Source organism: Leptosomus discolor, chromosome 4 (assembly GCF_034619465.1).
Source record: "Leptosomus discolor isolate bLepDis1 chromosome 4, bLepDis1.hap2, whole genome shotgun sequence".
NCBI lineage: Eukaryota > Metazoa > Chordata > Aves > Leptosomiformes > Leptosomidae > Leptosomus > Leptosomus discolor.
The window spans coordinates 63,085,732-63,106,803 of record NC_141394.1 but is presented as its reverse complement, the minus strand read 5'-3'; the positions used below and the strand labels follow the sequence as shown (position 1 = coordinate 63,106,803).

The 21,072-nt window shown below is 41.4% G+C and overlaps 1 protein-coding gene across 1 annotated transcript; it reads left to right on the top strand.

Annotated features, from left to right (window-relative positions):
* Positions 1-8,647: 8,647 nt before the first annotated feature.
* SLC34A2 (solute carrier family 34 member 2) lies at positions 8,648-20,336 on the top strand. The gene is made up of 12 exons (XM_009958672.2): positions 8,648-8,753; positions 8,858-8,995; positions 9,558-9,686; positions 10,610-10,753; positions 11,378-11,489; positions 12,554-12,749; positions 13,499-13,594; positions 15,408-15,528; positions 16,257-16,424; positions 17,816-17,932; positions 18,020-18,144; positions 19,761-20,336. Exons 1-12 carry the CDS (start codon positions 8,648-8,650, stop codon positions 20,334-20,336), a joined length of 2,028 nt encoding a protein of 675 aa, XP_009956974.2.
* The last annotated feature ends 736 nt before the right edge of the window (positions 20,337-21,072 follow it).

The following is a 21,072-nucleotide window of genomic DNA, read 5'->3' as shown; positions in this document are numbered from 1 at the left end:
GGTTTCTGAAGAAGTTAAAATGGACAATGTTGTTTCGAAATGATGGAAACAATACCAATTTTCTCCAGTAAAGAGCCATGTAGCTGCTTTCTAGCCCCCCAAAATCTCAAATGCACAGTAAATGTTTAGTTGTGCATTCTTTGGATTTGTGGAACATTGAAAATTAAATTAAACTGTAAGAGAGACAGTTGCTCTCATGATGTTAGCTGAGAGTCATGCTTATGCATGTTGTCTTTTGAAGCTGTGTCTACTAAAAGAGCAAACCTCATCATGTGAATATTACTGTTAGTAAATATACATCTTGGGCTGCTCTGATACTTTGCAGGATGGATGACCATTTCTTTTACTTCCCTTTAATTATTTTTACTTTAGTTATGACTTAGGTGCACTTGGTTTACTGCACTAGGGCATGGGTCTTAAAGGTGAATGGGGTTAACACTTGTACAGCAAGTATCCCTTTTGTGTGAGAGATCCGTAAGGGAGCTTGTGGCACAGATCTCTGTTATGCAGACATGTTTCTTGCCTGTGTTATAACTTCTTGCAACATACAGCAGCGACTGGACAGAGTTCACCTCTCACAGAATTTGCACATGCCAGGAATTTTAACTCGTTCTGAGTTTGAGACAACTTCTGCGGTTGCACCTTCTGCTAAATGCTAGACTACCACAGGTGCTGTTCCAAGTAGCTGCAGAGTAATCCAACACCTCTGTGACAGGAAATCAGGACCCTTGAAATTTGCTTGCTTGCTTTGTTTTATTAAATGTTCCCTATCCAAGAACATTTTTTTTAATTAGGTCCGTTGTTTCCAAGTAAACCCTAAAGGGTGAAGAAAGAACGTTGTGTTATTCTTCCTTAGCAGCACCATTTTTTGAATCTGTGCCGGATGCGTAAAAAGTGCTCTGGACTATCGGTTTTACTGTCCTGGTGTCCCCAGAAGAATTTCAGCCTCTTCTCCTCTGATCCTGAAGGAGGGAAAGGCTTCTGGGACAATTAATTGTCCGACCTTCATCCCTTGTGGCTAGCTCCTTATGGAGACTCTTCCAGGCTGACTCTGCATAAGGTCCACTCTGGACTTCCAAAGACAGGCTGTGGATTGCTTGCCTTTGTGTGACCAACTCCCTTTTCTTTCCTAAAGGTTTTTTTGGGGAATATGACAGGTCCGATCTAGGATTGTTGCCTTCCTAAAACATTACCATGCTTAGTGCACAGGATTGTGCTTAGCAAATCGAATGAGCAGCATTGGAATAAAAATGCTGTGGAGGGCGTCACCACGCACTGGCTGAGCCCTGACTGGGTACCTGGAATGTGCCCATCTTGTACCTTCTCACTGTCAGAGCTGGGTTTCACAAACAGTGACTCAGAAGAGAATAAGCCACATGTCAGAGAAACACAAAGATTCCCAGTTAAAAGCTTCGTCTTGTTTCCTACACATAGGGCATCAACAAAAAAATACTGGTTTTAGATGCAATGTCAAAGTACTCTTCTATTAAGAAAACTGAGTCTGTGAACCACCAAGGTGGACCTTGGGTCTATTTTCTGTCGCTTCTTTCCACTTTGGACTGTTTGCTTTGCGCAGAAGAACAATCAGTGTCCTTTCCATAGCCATCTCTGGCCAAACTGCAGCTGGGAAGGGCGAGGCAGGGCTGGCGCTTTCATCCTTGGGCTCCAACATCAGCTGTGCCCAGGGCAGTGGGGGGCGGTGGGGTCTACGGCAGCAGAGCCACCGCGGCCAGGGGAGGTGCTCGGTGGTTCTGCTGCCATGATGTGACGCTGCGTATGGGGCTGCGGAGGCTTTTACGATCACCACTTATTAAACATTTCTGACGCCAACGCAGGTGAAGAGTAAATTCTGACTCACAGCTCCAAAGGCTGGGCGTCTCTGCGGGACTGAAAGGTGCAAAAAGCAAGAGTTTTATTTTTCTAAGTTACTAAGTCACTAAGCTGCTGGGAGATATGACCGTGTACATGCAGACAAAGCATATCTGCTGATTAGGCTGCTGGTTTACAGATTATTTTCTCAGTATAAGTTGTCTGTTGAAACAGAAAAAAATTCTAAGACAATAAAGTTAAAGTGCCTAATGCAGTGTCCCCCCCAGCTCCCCATTAAACTCACCCATAGAACAGAAAGCAATGCTAGTGACTGCTTTGTCTAATCTGTAATACCATACTGTATCTATTGAATAACGTTCTATTTATCATATAACCTTCTTCCTTGCTAACATTCTGAATGTGATTACCAAAGATGTCCTTACAACTTTAAATCTCATTTAGAAGGAGAGCCACAGCCAAAATGCTAATGAGCTTGCCTTAATTGTAAACATTGAGCACTGATAAGAATGAAACTCCATCCTCTGTTCTCAAAGAAGTTCTTACGTGTTTCCTACTTACACCGCTTTTTATCTGATTCTCCTTCACTTCTGTTCTTAGGCAGATTAATAGGCACCTGAAACGACAAATAACAATACTACATCTTCTTCACACCCTTTTGACAGACTTCTGAGACTGCAAAATATTTTTGGAAAATTACTATTGGAAAAAAGATTACTGAATGATGAGGCGGATAGCAATTTTTCAGGCTGGAACAAACCATTCCCCAGCATTCACATGAACACATTACTAACTTGTACTTAAATGCTGATGGGACATTTTTTAGAATGCGATAAGTGTGAAATAGCCTGTAGTTTTTTCAGTCTCGGTTGCTGCCCACTCCTGCTAAAAAAAGGTTGATTGTGATCATTAAGTTGCAGGTAGGCAGTGCCTCTGGACTGTAAAATAGGAATGTTCGTGCGCAGTGATGAAAGCAAACTTTGCTCAACACCTGTCTATATATATTGCAGGTTTCAGTGGCTGCCCAGCTGATCCGTTCGCTCTGTTGTCTGGGAATAAAGAAGTGGTGAGTAAGAACAACTAAGACCAAGTTTTGTTTTCTTCTTTTTTGTACTTGTTTGTCTTGCTTATAAAGCCAAAGCTCTGCTTTTGCAGCTCAAGGAATGGCAAAAGAGAGCTAACCTGGGGAACTGGAGTGACATGTGAAATGTCATCCAGTTGTTAGCTTTTTCACCTTGTGTTCTTTCAACTGCATTTATGTTTTAAGGAAGTGATAAAAAAACGTGGTTCTGAAAACAAACTGTGCTACTTTTTGTCTGTAAATAACTAGATTTGTTTTTTTATGGAATATGATAAGGAAAAAAACATTTTATTAGCAGCTGTCAAAAAAACCAGAAATAACTGCCTATAGCATGAGAAAGTATTGCTTTAACTATTTTTTGGATTGAAAAGAAGTGAGATTTTAAGTCATAGTAATCAGTGGTACTGGATTCTGGAAAATGTCTAGGATTTGATTAATGAAACATTGGAAGGAAATACTGTCAGTTTGTGCGTTAGCATAGATAGTGTGTAAAGTCTGTGTGCTGCACTGTGGCTGTGTCAGGCTATGCTCGGTGGAAACATTTTCTTATGCTAATTCGGTTTGATATGCGGAGCTAAAGGGAATACATTAGTCTAACAGAGTTAGCTCAACTAATGTGGCAGTAGGCAGAAATCAACTGGTTTCTCAGTAACTTTTATTAGCAGCTCTTCCATTAGATCAGTAAGTCTTTTTAATGTCATTACCTTTTACTCTCTCAGTTCTTTACTATGCATTCTGTGTTCAGGAGTGGGTGGATATGCTGTATTTCCTTGTTGGTATTATTTTTTGTTTATTTGTTTTATTCTAAAAAAGTAATTGTTTTATTTAGATACCTAGTAGGCATTTCAAGTAGTTCACTGATGTTTCCTGCCTCTGGCTCCTCAGTGGTAGTGTCCGGTGCTTTGCTTGGTTGTGAATGCACAAATTAATGTTTGGAATTCATTTTCTCTCTGCACTTGCTTAGAAATTAGTCCTCTTTACTAATTTGTTTTACGTATGTTTTTAGTTTTTGCTATGTGTTGGATTCAAGCTTGTGAGCAATATGTCTCAGGGATCCATACAATGCTCTTCTTTTTTTTAGCTTTCACATATCTGTTCTTTCCTTTACTGCTACATTAGTTGAAAGTTTACATCCTGGCTAAGCCTGATAACTTATCCAGAGAAAAAGCCCCAAGGAAGCAGCTGGTGCCAAAGCAGAGACAAGATTTGCTCCTAGCAAGGCTGAATCATTGCTGGTGTTTATCTAAGTCCTTGCCTGTTCTGTTGCACCTGGGGCTTTGTGGCTGCCAAGGAACAGGTTCTGGGGCAAAATTACCAGCTGATGTAAAGCTACTGAATAAATTTGTGCTGGCTGAGGATCTTTCCTTTGCTGTCTCTATGTAAGGTGCTTCTATGTTGGAAATTATATGCTTCGAGAGAAAAAGGACAATATTTCTCTAAACTGTGTATAAGAAGGATTGCTATGTAGCTTGGTATTTTCTCCTATGAAATATGTGTGGTAAATATTCATATTTACTAAGCCATATAATCAGATATCAGATTAGCTGGTAAATCCTTTTTTAACATTAAAAACCATATCATGGTGGTAAAGAAGAAGAAAGTGATATGGATTTTGTAGAAAAGCTGAGAGAGAAGGAGAGAGAGTGAGAGAGGGGAAAGCCTGGCTGAACCCAAAACTTGACTTGGAGCTGCTTAAGCAACCTGTAGGCACATGTATGGTCGTGTTGGTGGTTGTTGCAGCTATTACCAGCTGGTTTTGAAAATACTGCTATTTTCTCCAGTACTTTTGTTTCATCTTGGTTTGACTGGGTCTGTTCCCCTGGAGGTGAGATTTCTTTAAGGCTTACTGCTTCCTAGGTCTTATCTCAGGCACAACGTGAGCTGTCACGGGTGGAAAGGTACAAACAATACCATCCAGGCACATGCAAGTGGTAGTTCATACTCTCTGTGTTAAGTCCAGCAAAATAAATACATTTACAACTATTTCTGATTTAAAACTGTAAAGCACCGAGATTCTAGCTCTGCAACAGAGGCAATGCTGTTACAGTCCAATGAGTCACTGAGGAATGCAATATAGGGCAACTGCATTACACCTAGTGTTGCTTAGATAATTCCCCAGAGACTTTAACTCTTTGAAATGCTGCAGTGAGAGAGTCAGTATGGATATAAAAACCATGGGAGTCCACTTTGGTTTCGGCTTTCTCTCTTTCACATTTTATTTCAGCATTTGAATGCCATTGATTTCCATCTTTCTCCCTCTTAGGAGTGGGAGGTTTCGGTTTCTTTTGGAGTTAGAAAGGATGTCACATGTAGTTAGCATTTTCCGAAGGCGAGGAAAGACTATACCTACAACGGAAGGAGTACACATGACGGTGTGAGAGGATTTGCTGCGAGGTCCACCGAGACAGACTGGATTACAGTTTGCGCAGGCATTAGTTTGCAGACCTTTGCAATATGCATAGCATATTTTGACCTGCCACTTTCAGGAGGAAATCGGCTTCCATTTCAGCACAGCTCCCAACAGGTGGATACCCAAAGTGCCAATGCTTATCCGGACGTGAGCCCCATGACTACACCCTGGGTGCAGGCATCCTGGCCGGCGTCCTGGCAGCTAAGGCAGCAACTGGACACGTGGCGCTGAGACACCCGGGCTGGCATGGGGATGGGCAGAGCTCATCACTCCAGGCACCTCCTGCAGCAATTGTGGCTATCCTGACTTTGGACCTGGACCGGTGCATCCAGCTGAACGTAGCTCTTTGTTGCGGTGTGCATTGTCACCAGCTCATCCTCTTCCCGTTCTCTAACGTGTTCCTTCGCTGTGTAGTTGTGTCTTTGGTGTTCAAAAGTAAACCACTATTAGGGTTTTCATTGTCATTTGTATATTGCGTCAGTGATGCTCATCTTTTATACCGTGCCTGATGTCAGCCTTTCCAAAGGTGCATATGAGCTGCCAGGGCATGGTGCAGTTAGCTCTGTTGCCCCACTGCTCTGCTCCTTCGCAGCACCCAGATATTCTTCTGAGTATTTTCTCACTGTGTTAATGTCTGTATTTGCGCCAAGGAAGAATTCTTTGAAGGGAAAACTGCAGAATGTAGATTATCCTTGTAGCATGGTGATTAATTAACAGTAAGTAGCTGTGGCCAGGACTCTATCAAACAGAGTATCAAGTGGCTGTAAATTATCTCCTCAGCTGTTCCTCCTAACAAGAGTTGGTATCTGGAGAAAGCTGACAGCTTTAGTAGCACTTCAAGGATCTAGATGGTTCTACTTTCATCAGTCCTTGATACCAATCACATAGAATGGGCTGTTCTAGTAATACCTTTACAAACCGAAATGCACAAGGCAAATACTGTAAAGAACTCCAGTATTCAAGTCTGCCTTCCCAAATCAGAGGTTGACTAGGGCTCACATGAATAATTTTATGTACATACCTATTATAAAACTTCCTCCACAGAGGTGGTCAACTCTTATTCTATGATATTTAATGACATAAAGCAAAACCAACAATAATACATGACGTACCTGTGGGATCCTGAGCACCTCAGGAACATGGGAGATGCTTATTAGCAAAAAATTCCTTGCTGAATTCTTGAATGGGGAGAGTTTATTTGGGAGCCATAGAAGCTGTTTTTCTGCTGAAGTTTTCAAGCTCCAGTTTCTCCAGTGAATGTATCAGCTCAGTTTCCATACAGTAATCATGCAGACTGGATCCTTCATTTCCATGCTGAGTATAGCAGAAGAGCTGTAAAAGTACTGATGGCATCTCTGGGGTTGGTGGTGCCCAGCATATTCTGAGTCTCTCCATGGTGGGAATCTGTTGTCAATGCAACTTCACATCTGAATTTCCGTAGCATTTTCATGATTGCATTTCACTTAAGAAGCACTTCTGCTGAGCAGTTATTGTTTTTTAGAGCTCTTTAAGTGCTGATCATGTATAAATGAAACTCGTTTAACAAGACTGAGGTGTTTCGGCCTGGGTGGGGCTTGGAGGTTGTTCTGGCATGGGGGCGAATTTGCTCCAAGCAAATGGAAACCCTTGTTGAAACAAGCAAGAGTGATTTTCTTCCATCTGTTCTGAGATCTTTCTTTGTGTACCTTGGGAGCTGCTCTGGATCTTATGCCACAGATAAAAAATGTGTAAAAGCCTATGCTAATTGAATTGTAGAATAATTTTTCCTGCTAATGTGGAAGAGGAGATGCTCTTTTCTTTATGGAGTGCCAGAAAACAATACAGTAAGATACGAGGCATTTTGTCTCTGACATTTCCTTCCCAGCTAAAGGAGGAGAATGTGTGGCTTATTGACATGGGCAGGGACAAAATATTTTCACCATCAGCTACATAAAGGATTATGATTAAATGAATGATTAATTATACTCCCTTAGAGTGGCTGCTAAATGCAGGTGAACCTTGTTTATGGGAGCATGATACCAACTCTGACACTGACTTTTGGAGGCTGGGTGCAGGTGCCCTGTTTCTGAGGAGCATTGCAGGCAAATCTGCTCAACGATGTTCCAGCCACGTGGGTGCCAGATGTGGCGGCTGCCGGGCAGCTTTGCCCTCAGCACTGACCAACTCATGTGGCAGAGAGGGTGGAAGAGATAGACCCACAGGTGAAGCCTTTCTGGGTAGGGTTCAATTCTCCCATCCTTTCCATGCTGGCTGAGTTAACTAAGAACCTTACAAGCCTGGAACAGTAGAAGTATTATCATATGTTGCCTCAGCTCCCCATAGTAACCATCCCCCTCTTTCATGTCCGTCCCACTGGCTTCTGATATTGGTGAAGTAAATAAGAAGGACTCTTCAGATTTTGGTTCAAGGAACAGCTACCTCCTCCTCTTATGCCTGGGCTAGGTCTGTCACATGTGCTTGTACATGTGCCTGCAGGATAAGGCCATGTGTACTTTTAAAGTTAATATTACAATGAGTGTCAAATGTGCTCAAAAGGGGTCAGGAAGGAAAAGGTTCAGAGAGAGAGCCTACATGAGATGGGTGAGCCTGACCTTGCTGCCACTAACTCAGCTTCACTTGCAGCATCAGCTGTGAGTTACAGGCAAATATAGACCTGTAAATGGCCACGGCTGTCTAATTAAACTCTTGTTCAGTTGTTCAGCAAGCATCACTCTGGAGCTTGAAACTCTGGGGTCTTCCTCCACCTTGCCCAGGGTCATGTTGCCCTCCGTGTTTCCACGTGAATGAACCAGTAAAAGCAACAAGAAGACTGTGTTTAACAAATGTGCCCCAAACTAGGCAATGCTTTAGGAAAGAACTTTCTTTGCTAAGGTCTGTATATTGAATTACCAGTTTGGTAAAGGCAGTCAGTTAAATCCAGAAGGTGGAAGAAAGTAACAGTCCTCTGACTTTCAGCAAAAGCTGAAAGGAGATAAAATGAGTTAAAGAAAAGAAATGCCTAAGGTTTGAAAAGCAGAGGAATCTTTGCTTCATGACAGTTAAAAGTGAAAAAAATTACAAGTATGAAATGGAAATAATTTTTTTGATTGTGTACATTGCACATATAAAACAACTGTGTGATTTAAAAAAAATTTGAGAAATCCATTTCACAAATAAAGGAATAATTCATGAAGATTAGTAAAAAGCTGTGTTCAAGGACAAATTGCTTCCATTTCATTTCCATCTTTTTTGCTCTTAAATTTAACCGTATTTCTCACATACCCTGTTGTAAGTTGAATATTTTGACTACGTGCACATTTTAATCATCACTGCTTTGTTAGTCACAGATCATGGCTCCCTGGCCTGAGGTAGAAAAGCCTGAAACCAATAACTATATTGGAGACTCTTCCAAACAAAATCAGAACATGTCTGGGAAAGAAGGAGAAAATCACAAAGGTAATGTGTGCTTACCTGTGAGTTACAGAGATATATACGTTTTGGGGCTTCTTGGAGAAGACGGACAGTAATTAAACCATTTTTTAAATGTTTTGTTTCATCAGGCAACGTGGCTTCACTTGGAAATAAAGGGGAAATTCAACCTGCATTTTCCACAATAGCCTTGATAGATGAGACAAGGCCGGAAGAAGATGACCCATGGGCTCTGCCAGAACTGCAGGACACTGGGGTCAAGTGGTCAGGTAGCCATTTCTCAATAAATAAGTTACCTCTATTTATTTTTTCTATCATTTCTGCTCTCTTTGCCTTGGTTATTTTTCTGAAATTATGTTTGCTGCAGAACTGAATTTTAAGATTTAAGGAATTTTCAGATGTAGGCCTTACACTCTGTCTCACCTTCCCCAGCATGAACTCAGTCAGTTAAGAAGAATCATTCTGCTTACTTACCCTCCTTAAAACACAAGGAGATATATGGAAAACAATCCAATACTAATATGGTTTTATGTCCAGGCTCCCATTGGTCTTTCTTTACTCAACAGGGTGACTGTATAAAACTGAGGGTCAATCTCAGACTTCATAAGGTTTTTATCATATACCAAAAGCTTTTACATGGTAAAACTAGGTAAACGAACTACCTGCTTCTGCAGTTAAAATTTGATTAAGAACATTCTTTCAGATTTAATCACACACTGGGGTTACCGCACTGTCTTTGACTCTGTAGTCTCTGCTTGTGCGCTAGACTGTTCCAGAGAGAACACCAGATACATCAAGCAAGTCTTTTATATATATTGTATTTTTTTTCAGAACTGGATAGAAAAGGAAAAATCATTCGTGTACTCTATGGGATAGGGAAGTTTATTATGCTACTTGGATTACTCTACTTGTTCGTGTGTTCTCTGGATGTACTGAGCTCTGCATTTCAACTGGTAGGAGGTATGGAAATGTCTAAAATATCAAGGACATACTATGAATAAGGCAGTAAATTTCATCCCAGTGACTAAATTACAAGTATCACTCTTCAAGAACATTCTCCATAGATTTATGTGTTGAGATATAGATTCAGAAGGAAGTAGCTCTGAGCAAAGACTGACCATCATTTGTTTGAAAGAGCCTTTGTTTCTCAAATTCCAAAGAGCTGTTGATGTAGGGATTATTGGCCCTGATTCCTTAGCAGGTTCCTCTTACTTTAGTGACAGTTTAAACAAATACATCTGTGCATAAATCTGTCCCATGTGAAAGACATTTCAACAAGGCGAAATATGAAAACTACTCTTGATCAAAGCATCCAACACTGAAATGTCCCCCAAGTCCTTCAAAGATGAAAACTATTGAAATATATTTTTTACATTTACCTATCTCCAAGGGTTGAATTCTGCTGTTGGATTCAGAAGTGTTTATCAGAGAAACGTATGAGTTTCTGTGGAGGTATTTTGGATTATTTGCAGCACAGAAAGCTGCATAAACAGAATTACTCAGGATTATTAAAATAGTTTTCCTTGACGCAGTAGCCAAAAATATCAAGGCAGTAATAGCATTTAAATCTATGCATGTGTGGTTTTTTTCCTATAGTCTTTACTTTGATGGCTGTGGTTTTACATGGTTCTCTGCAGAGGTCAGTAGAGCTTATTCAGTCACTGAAATGAGAGAATACAAAATATTCTCTAATAACTGAGAAGCTCAGAGTTCAGTACCTGAATTCGGATCCCTGGGCTACATCATTTTGTACATTTCTTGGCTGGCATGCATGGTTATATATGTATCAATTAAATGGTTGAATGATCTTTAATTAAACTCTCTGATAATTCCTACGGACTTTACCTTGCACTTCCCTTACTCTGAGGATATGTTTTTTGTAGGTAAAGCAGCGGGGGACATTTTTCAAGATGATTCAGTGCTGTCTAATCCTGTTGCGGGATTAGTGATTGGAGTTCTGGTGACTGTTATGGTCCAGAGCTCCAGCACTTCTTCATCCATTGTGGTCAGCATGGTGTCCTCCACATGTAAGTCTGCTTACAGTATCTTTCTGGAGATCACTCATAAACCTTGGTCTGGGGTGCAAACATTCCCACCTGTGTTCAAGTTGTAGAAGCTTTGGGTATAAGAGTAGAAACTGCAGGAAATGATTTTCACAGTTGTTGTCCTAATACAAAATAAAATTTTAAATAATAATAATAGTAGCGTAGTGGTACTAGTAAGGCCACAACTGCAGTGAAAATCATTGGAAGCCTTGGCATTGAATGCATTAATTTTGTAAGTATCTGCATACTTTTCTCATGTTAGTCAGTTACTGAACTCCATTTATTTCTGTGGCATCATTTCAAAATTCTGCACTAAGTAGGAAAATGCCAGGGAAACAAGATACTTTATCTTACTCTGGCTTTCTAAGACGTGGTGAAAAAGCCTAACCATGGGCTGCAGTTTCAGTGGGGATCACAGGACTACGGGAGTATCAAGTTCCCAGGGTCTTGATTAAAGCAAACATATCTGGATTGGAGCACCTAATCCCAGTGACATCAAGTGAAGTCAGGATTCCAGTGACATTAATAGATGTTAATTTTCATTGGAACAAAGAGCTTGCTGACGATCTGACTTTTTTATTCAATGCTTGCTTTTCTGCTTTCTAGTGCTGACTGTTCGATCAGCTATTCCTATCATAATGGGGGCAAATATTGGCACCTCAGTTACAAATACTATTGTGGCACTCATGCAAGCCGGGGACAGGAATGAATTTAGAAGGTATTGTACTTAAACACTAGATCTGAGAAGTTGCTTTTCTTCCTTCATTGTAGGTTTTCTGCTATATTCCTTATCACTACTACAGCCATTCAACCTTTCTATTGACCAAAATTTGAATGCCTAGTTAGGAAAGGCACAAGCATGACCATGGCCAAAGTACAATGCTGTCTAGATATATGGCTTCATATAGTTGAAGAAAAGCATATTGGGTTCCTTTAAAAGCTTTGTGTTTTTGTAAGAATCCACCATTTATAACTGTATCTTGCACAAGGTTAAATTTTCAACTGGACCCACCTTTGGTTACCTCTGGATTATGGAAGGGCTGTATAAGAAGTTAATATTACACTGTTTTGGTCTACTCTCCTTAAAAGAGACCTAAATGTGGAAGGTTTTTTAAGTCTACCAGTAAGAGCTGGTAACTGTAGAGAAATGAAGTGTTCTGGCTGTCAAATGTGATAACTTTTAGACTGCCACTTGACATTATCACTGAGAGACATCATGGCTTACTGGAGATGGGCAGTAAACCTGGGAGGGATATGAGACTTTGGTACCTTGTCGTTTATGGCATACCAGATGTATGAAATACACTCAGTCAAAGCTTATGAGCAAAGACTTGTGGCTCCTCAGGCTGTGGAAGAGAAGCTGGAAGGGAGCTGTACAGCAACAGTTTGCAAGAACTTGTGAGACAGTTGCAAAGAGCCATCTTCCACCACGAGTCAGGGGGAACAGATCCCAGAGGCAGTGCCTTGCTGAGGATTAAAAACGTACCAAAAATAGGTCAGAGGCAAAACAAATGTAGGCTGTACAGGCACTTCTTTCTTCAGACAAGTACTCTTGGGAGCCTCCTGTTAAGCATCGCTTTTGTCTTTTCTAGTTTGCCTTGTTTCACTGACCTGACTGGCTCTTTCACTCAGTCAACGATGTGGAGACAACTCAGTGCTCTATAGCAAAGTAGCCATCTTGAAATGGGCTTCATCCCCGCTTCTGTGATTTCATATGTAACTGATGTTATGTATGTGTTGTTTAATTAAAAGCATCTCTGTTTTTTTAATTTCTTCTCACAGGGCCTTTGCTGGGGCAACAATCCATGATTTCTTTAACTGGCTTGCTGTGTTTGCGCTGTTGCCCATTGAAGTTGTTTCTGGCTATCTTTACCATCTCACCAGTGCTATAGTTGAGTCCTTTCATCTTGAAAGTGGTGAGGATGCCCCTGAGCTACTAAAAGTTATCACAGACCCTTTTACAAAGCTCATCATTGAGGTAAGCTCTTTCTGTCTTCAAGGAAGCTGCTTACTTGGTTCAGTCACATCTGATCCAAATGCTCTGAGTATGGGGGGTCTCCCACTCACTTCTCTGCATCCTCGGGGTAAAGCTCATTAGCAGATGGATTCTTCTTTTTATTCACATTTCATAAAGCCCCAGCTCTGTATTTCCTGTTTCTACTTCCCCTGCATTTCACCTTAATGATGATAGACCTAGCTAGGAGGACTGGGAAGGCAGGTGAGGATAAATACAGCCACATGGGATGGATGGAATGGCAGCCTGTTGCCTAGATATTGACAGAAGTACTAGCTGAGACAACCCAGCACAACCAGAAGGTCTGCATAAAGACCTAAAGAGATGACACTGAAATTACGGGAAACTTGCACACATCTAGAGGGACAGCTGGAGGCCGGGGGGGGGGGGGGGGGGGGTGCGCACAGCTCCTAAAATGGCAGTAAATGCATTTAGGCAGCTGTGTCAGTGTAGATGTTTAAACAGAAAGGGTGAGATGAAGTGGTGGATGATTTGGGGAGAAAGAGACACAGTGTTTCTGTGCGTAGAGTTGTACCTTTTTCTGGGAGTAAACCCCCTCCTACCTGTTGAGCGGCAGCTCTAGCATTAGAGACGGTCATGCAGACTTTATGTGGTTGAGCTTTCAAAGGGAGTTATTTCAGTAGAGCTGAACAGAAGTGTGTGATGCAAGTTGAAATAATGCTGCTTTTTTTTCCTTCTTTTTTGTTTTCAAGCTTGATAAATCAGTAATAAATGCAATTGCTACAAATGATGAATCAGCAAAAAACAAAAGCCTGGTAAAGGTTTGGTGTGTAACTGAAACCAATGTGGTGAGTATCGCCCTAAATTCATTGTCAGGTTCCTCAGGAAATATATTACTTATCTGTAGCTGACACTCCTTGTCACAGGATTGTGAAATCAGATTTTTAAATGAGTATTTTGTTTTGCAACAGAAAAAGAATGAAAACAATTTAATGTACTGTTTGCTCCACTTAAAGCAAAGATGTCATAGCAGTGGTAAGCTTGGCCTGGTTGCTTTTGATACCATGCAGGCCCTTGCTTATCAGAACTGGTGGTTTGGACCCTTTTACTGCTTTCGCATCCAAATGCCTTTAAACTCTGATACTTCTAGCGACTCCCTAAAAGAAGAAAAAATCTGCAATATAGGCCAAAGAAAATATCTTTTTGCCCACCGTGTATCTATTGATCTAACCAGCTTTAGTCTTATATGTATTAGGGTGATGTGGTGGGAGCTGGTTATTTGCAGCTTTGATGGAAAACTGCCCTCGGAGAAAGCTTCTGTGGGGCTATGTCCCATTGCTCTTCACCCAAGCAACACTGCAGCTTGAAGGAATCTGTTGCCCAGATCGACACCACTGAGTATTTTGGTAAACTATGGAGCTGAGTGGTTTGCATTGTTCAGCTAACTAACAATTAGAGCATTAAATATCGCTTGGATCTTTAATTAGACTATGCTACTTGCTGGTATGTATAGAAAAGTAATTCCTGAAGTCCTGAGGCAGAAGATACTTAAGGACACAGAGCAGAGGTTAAAATTAAGGATTTTTAGAGGAGCCCAGCTCCTGTCAAATGACAGTCTGGATGGCCTGTGCAATGCTAGCGAGGGAGATGACAGCGCCAGGAGCAGAGCTATGCTAACATGAAATGCTGCTCAGGTTACGCTGCTGAGGAGCTGAGTATTTTGTCTCAGGGGAGCCATGATGCTAGGGCAGCTGTACTGCTTTCAGGGGCCCCAGCCCACACTTGTCTACCCCTTTGCCGCATTGCCTGGGCAGGCACAGCCTAACTCTTAGTGAGTTCTGAGCCTCTGAGTCCTACAGTCCCCCAGCTCTCCGAAGACAAGCAACTACATGGGAAGTGTTCAGTCAGCAAACTCTTCCTTAATCTGCATAAGGACTTACGGACCTAGCATCAGACTGCAATATGTCTGGGCTAGGAGCTCTTGTAAGGAAGGTTTTGTTCAGGTTCAGCTCAGTAATACTAATTCTGATCATAGTGCTAGTAATGAGCTCTTAGATAGCATTTGAGCTTTAAAAAGTAAAGTAGTAACAGCACTTCTATTTCCACAGACAGGAAAACTGAGGCACAGAATGGCAGTGTGAGCAGCTTGTGCTCATCCAGCAACAGAGGCTGCACTAGTATTGTAGTATTCTGAATCACAGTCCTTTGCAGTACTCACCAGACCATTAATTGCAGTCAAGATGACAGTAAAGAGGTCTTTCTTTGACCCACAGAAGCTGTGGCACTGGCTGGAGAAGGAATGCCACTTTTCCCCAGCTGCAGCCAGACATGAATGTCAATCTACAAACCTTGACATCAGTAGTTAAGGTTCTTAGCTACTACTGATGACTTGGTGCTGTGGTTGTTACAATGTAGAAAGTTTGGGGGATATTTTAATCTCTCAATGTGGTATTGATTGACTTGGGGAACAGCACAACCAGTTATTTTAAGAATGCAAAAAATTTTGCCTTATCATGAATGTGGTGCCAGCTCACACTCCAGCTCACAAATCTGCCTTTAGTTGATGAATGCTCGGTTGTAGTAAAAACCTAGAACTTTGCATGAGCTCTTAATGAAAGGTCATAGGTGACTGAACTATCTGCTTTGTCTGGCAATCTTTAGACACTGCAGAACATCACAATTCCACCTTCAGAAAACTGCACATTTCCTAACCTTTGCTGGACTGAAGGAAATGAGACGTGGACCATGAAGAATGTAACTGAAACAGAATATATCAGTAAATGTAAGTAGCAGAACTGTTTCTCCTTCAGTAATATCTTTACAAATGTATATAGCTTTCTAGTGGTGTTGACATACTACTTCAGAGATACATTGAGAGGCACTCGCCTGTATATGGACACAAGGTACTGCTGAAGGTGCAGCTGGTGCAGCCAGAGCAGCCTGTGCTCTGTTACAGCTACACAGCTGGAGTTACCAGCATCATCAGGATATCTGGCTGCAAATGGATCTCTTTCCATGATCCCTGATATCAGTAATCGAGGTCTTCAGTATCATGTCACCCTCGCTGTTCAGGTGACTTGGAGCTACAGTTACTCTTCTGTAATGGTTGCTTGTATATCTCCATCCCTATGCATGCCCTTCAGGACTTTCAACAGCCCTTCTCAGGCACACAGCCACCTCTGGGAAAAGCCAGTGCACCATCTGGCTCAGAGCACACCAAAATTTTCTCATGCTGTTGTATTCCTCTCCCTTGCACTTCCTTGTCACCCAGCTCCTGCATGCCCTTCAGGAGTGTCCACTGGGTATTTTGTAAGTTGTCCATACATGAACCCCTCTCAGGCATGGCTTTTGTGGAGCAAGGGAGATGTTGTTTTCACTCTTTGCATCACCCCCTCAAGCTGTGTGTGCTTTGGCCCCATTTTCTTAGGGGCATGTGTGAAAACCAGAGTGGGGCTTGGGATCAAAAGCAAAAATGTGGCCAGGCCAAATAATTTTACTTTTCTTTTTCAGGCCGGCATCTCTTTGCAGAGGCAAACCTGCCTGATCTTGCCATCGGTCTCATCCTTCTGGGTTTGTCCCTGCTTGTTCTCTGCTCCTGTTTGGTGATGATCGTTAAGCTATTAAACTCTGTGCTTAAAGGACAAGTGGCGAGCGTTATCAAGAAGACAATCAACACTGGTAATTGTCTGCTTTTCCTGAAGATTATGTTCAGGAATGACAAGGACACTGAGCACATTTATTGATATCTCTTTTTTCTGGCAGGTATTACAGAATAGTCTAAAGAAAACAGTATTAAACCGAATTTCCTTCCCCCTGCCACCCCCTCCTCCCCCCCCCCCATTTTTTTTAGCATGTTATTTTCCTTCTTTTAAAAATCTATTTGTGAACAGCTTGCTTGAGAACTGCGGCGGATTAACAGCCACAGATACCAAAGTCCAGACTCTGTTTCTTGATGTATAATCATTAGCTGCTAGAAATGTAATGTTCCCATCTTCAAAAGATAGTGCTGAAGTGCTGAGATCATGATTGCCTGCTCTGGCACAGAGCCTGCATGTTTCTTCTAGAGTAAGTTGAGAAAAAAGTTTGCAGTGATTAATGATCTCATTCCCTTTGCTTGCCCTGTTTCACCTTAACCCTCTCTTCAATAGGATAAGGCAGCCCTGAATAGTGGTGCTTTCTGTCTTTCTCTGTGTTCTCCGGGTGTTTTTCAGCTTGGATCCATTGAGTGCAAATGTGGTGGGTTTTTTCCACTTCGCTGCTTTTTCATCGTCTTCCCTTCAATGGAGAGGTTAGAACCTGTAGCAGAGAAAAGCAGTCCTGGCATGTTTATGGTTGTGGTTGAAGAGAGGGTTCACAGAAATGGGGAAGGCAACAAAGTGGTCCCCATGCTGTTTTCTCTTCCCCTGGACAAAGAACACTGCCTGAATCAAAAACAAGGGATTGAAAGTAATCAGCTGCCAGTTACTGTTCATTTGTGACCTACTCTGTGTTCTTTTGTGTCTTCCCAATTAAGTCCTCACTTCTTGGCTCAATCATATATCTGCAGACTACAGGTGACCATTGTACCTAGTTTCACTAATCAATGTGATTAACTTTTCTTTACAAGAGTTAACAAGTGAATTTTTAAGTGATCTGCTTCAAACTAGCTAGAACAAACAACCCAAATTTCTCAGGATGGTCTTCAGAGCTTTCTGAAGATCTGACCCATGTAGTGGGTGCCTGACGGCTTAAACCAAGGCAGTCAAGACACCTAGAATGTTTAGTGTTGACCTCTGTGGAGACATTTCTGGTACCTAATTATATTACAACATAAATGCTACCCTGGGTAAGGACAAATGCCTACCTAGTCTAGTATTCATCTCAAAGTACACCCAGTGGCAGAAGGCTGGAGATGGAGTACAGCAAACAGGGTAAATTAGAGCAGTAGAACTAACTCTGACGCAAAATCATCATTTAAGAGACAATATGCAACCAATACATCTGCATTAGAAACGCTTTTCCTTGCTGTATTACTGTTACATAGAGCATTCTGTTATGCTAAAGACAATGTTCTCCCTCTATTTTTTTAGACTTCCCATTTCCTTTTACTTGGCTAGCTGGATACCTGGCTATGCTTGCAGGGGCTGGTATGACTTTCGTTGTCCAAAGTAGTTCTGTTTTCACATCTGCTATTACACCCCTTGTCGGTAAGTTGTCATTACTGTATTCTTTATCCCCATGTTTTACCTTCTTCATCATTCTGAAACCACACAATCCTGTTTCTTTTCTCCTAGGCATTGGTGTTATAAGCATTGAGCGCTCTTATCCCCTTACCTTAGGAGCTAACATTGGCACAACCACAACAGCTATACTTGCAGCTTTAGCAAGTCCAGGGAGTACATTAAAATATTCATTACAGGTCAGTATAAACCAATACTTCCTTGAGTTCATTTAGAAGTTGCTACTTTTCTGAAGAAAAACCTGACAAAACTGGCTCTGATGCAAATATGCCACAGATGTCGTGCCTGATTTTGTGTGTGCTGTTAATGACAGCTCATTCATTTCAACTGCTAGAAGAAAATGCTTGCATTAACATGCCCAGACTGTCAATATATAGTAAAATCTTGCTTTCATAAACTGTGCTTGATCCAAATGAATTAATTCAGAACTGAGACAGGGTGGGCCACTTGACCCCTGAGCGTGGGGTCTGTGCAGCTTGGAATTCAGTGCCCTCATCTCTGACAGCCCTCTTAGGTAGTTGCCTATGAGGGTTACTAATTTCTGTAAGTTCCCTCCTCAGGACCCCAACTGTGTTCGTGCAGTGTACAGGGACTCCTGTAACCTAAGTGAAGGCTGTACAACCCTTAAGATGGCAAGCTGTCTACCTACCTGAGGTTGCAGTGAGCATCATGGCATCCATTTTCTCATTGTAAATCTAACCTGAGTGGGTTTTATTGAATTCCTTGTTACCTCAGACTATTTGGAAAGTAGGGAGCCCGGCTTTGGACTCCCATTTACCACTCGGTAAAGAACATTCCAGGCAGCAGATAACATTTGAATGAACCCTCTACATCAAAGAGTGAAAATATAATGAAGTTTCCTTTGTGAATAGGATGAATTTACTAGCAACAATAAATCAAGAAAATTACAGAATTCGTTTTGTTGTCCATAGGCATGATAGAACAGGTGTAATCATGAGAAGATACTATCTCGATCAAGCTCAGATTTCATGATAACTTGATATCTTTATAACGTACTTTAAAAATAAATTCCTGTACTTTCATATTTACTTTAGTCTGATAACAGTTGTACAATGAGTATAAGATAAGGTGGGCGGGGAATGTACCGTTTTGTTCAGTGTATGCTTATGCTGTCTAAGCAACTTCTGCAAGCTTTAGCAAGGTGTCTCTTCATGATAATTTTTTAAAAAACAATTTTGAAATATGTGAATCATATGATTATAAAAGACCCAGACAAAGTCACGTTCCAGGGATCTCCTCAGTATCTTATAAACTTTTAGCTAATTTTTGTAAAATCCAAGTTTGTACCATTAACAATTTCTCAAGAGCCTGTATGCAATATCTGATTTACCCTTCCCATCTTTTCACTGAAAACTTATGGATGCAGAACCCAACAATGAACAGTTCTCATGTGGTCCTCATGTCTTACTAACAACAGGACTGTTTCCTGGTAGCTGTTTGTTTTGTCAGCTTTATTTCTGATGGACTCCAGTTCTTGCAGTTGAAAGCTGCATTTTAAGACTTCTGCTTCTGCAGGGAGATATGCCATCCTCTCTAGGCTTGCCTTGTGTCCAAATGCTGTCCCCTCTTTGTAGGCAGCGATCTTTACAATGTGTGAGGTATTACCGAGTCCTTGCTTTGTGCTAGTGAAATAGCATGAAAGACAAGAAAAAACAGTGCAGAGCAAAGGAAGGGAAACTATGCAATCTTAGTGCCACTGGAAGTTATTCTCTCGTGGGTAGGAAAATTCAAAGGGATTTTAGCTAATGAACTTCTCAAATGTTTTTGCTTTCAGATTGCCTTGTGCCACTTTTTCTTCAATATCTCTGGGATTATTCTGTTTTACCCGCTACCTTTTACCCGGCTGCCAATCCGCATGTGCAAGACTTTGGGAAACATAACAGCCAAGTACAGATGGTTTGCTATATTTTATCTTCTCGTCTGCTTCTTTCTTTTGCCTTTGTTTGTATTTGGTCTGTCACTGGCAGGTTGGCCAGTCCTTTTGGGTGTTTGCCTTCCCCTGTTTGCTCTTTTTATTGCTGTGATTGTAATTAATGTTATGCAGTCGAAGCGACCACATTCACTGCCTGAGAAGCTTCAAAATTGGGATTTCCTACCCATCTGGCTGCACTCCCTAGAGCCCTGGGACAATATAATTATGTCTTCGCTCTCCTTCTGTGGGAAACACTGCTGCGGCTTCTGCAAGTGCTGCAAAGTCAGTGCAGAACAGGAGGGTGCCAAAGACAAGCAACTAAAAACTATGGAGGTTTATGAAAACACCATTGTGATGGCTGATGAAGAAAGAGGTGGAAGAAGGGCACCAGCTGCAGCTTGTGTTGAAAAAACAGGCACAAACAACACAGCCTTATAGTAGGGGATCAATCCATATTAGCAGAGATACAGCATAGGACAGTCAGGCTTTTGAAAACCACCTTGGACAATGCACTGAGGACAGAGTGAACATTTTGTTAGGTTCCTGCAGCCAGTGGTATATCACTCATCAAGGAATGGAGTCAAACAAGCTTGACAAAGTCCCTAGATGTGGTACCTTCATCCAATGCTATCAGTAGCAAACAAAAGAAATCCTCATGTAGTCCCATGAAGAGAGGGATGAAAGGAATGGTGATCAATTCAAACTTCATTAAAAAATAAACAAACAAAAAACCAAACAATGCACTTGTAGAACAGGCTTTCTGACCTACTGGCTTATTCAGCAGAAATTACTTTATAATATCTAAAAAGCTCTGGAAATGGGAAAAAAAAAAAAAAAAAAAAGAAAGAAGGAAAAAAAAAGAGGATCCTAATATCTTGATTGACCTGTTTGCAGCAGTCAAGATGGAAAACAGTAGTTTTCCCAGTATGGACAAAATTTATTCTATGTGTGTGAAGGAAAATGAAATGCTGGGACATCCTTCAGAAGCTCTGGGAGTCCTACTCTGGCATAAGGGTGTGCTCAAGCCCATTTAGAGCCTCTCTGTCTCCTTTACACCGGTGACAGGAGTTATATTCTTTTATTATCTCAAGCTAAAGGCCATAAAATTGCTGATCCCTTGCCTGCTGAAGGTTAAGCACTGGGTTTGGAGACACTGGGTGGCTACCAAGGGGCT

Excerpts from the sequence above, each read along its gene's own strand:
- SLC34A2 (XM_009958672.2), top strand. The coding sequence starts at position 8,648 with ATGGCTCCCTGGCCTGAGGTAGAAAAGCCTGAAACCAATAACTATATT. Across the intron at positions 12,750-13,498 it reads TTACAAAGCTCATCATTGAG|CTTGATAAATCAGTAATAAA; the intron begins GTAAGCTCTTTC and ends TTTGTTTTCAAG. Across the intron at positions 18,145-19,760 it reads CATTAAAATATTCATTACAG|ATTGCCTTGTGCCACTTTTT; the intron begins GTCAGTATAAAC and ends TTTTGCTTTCAG.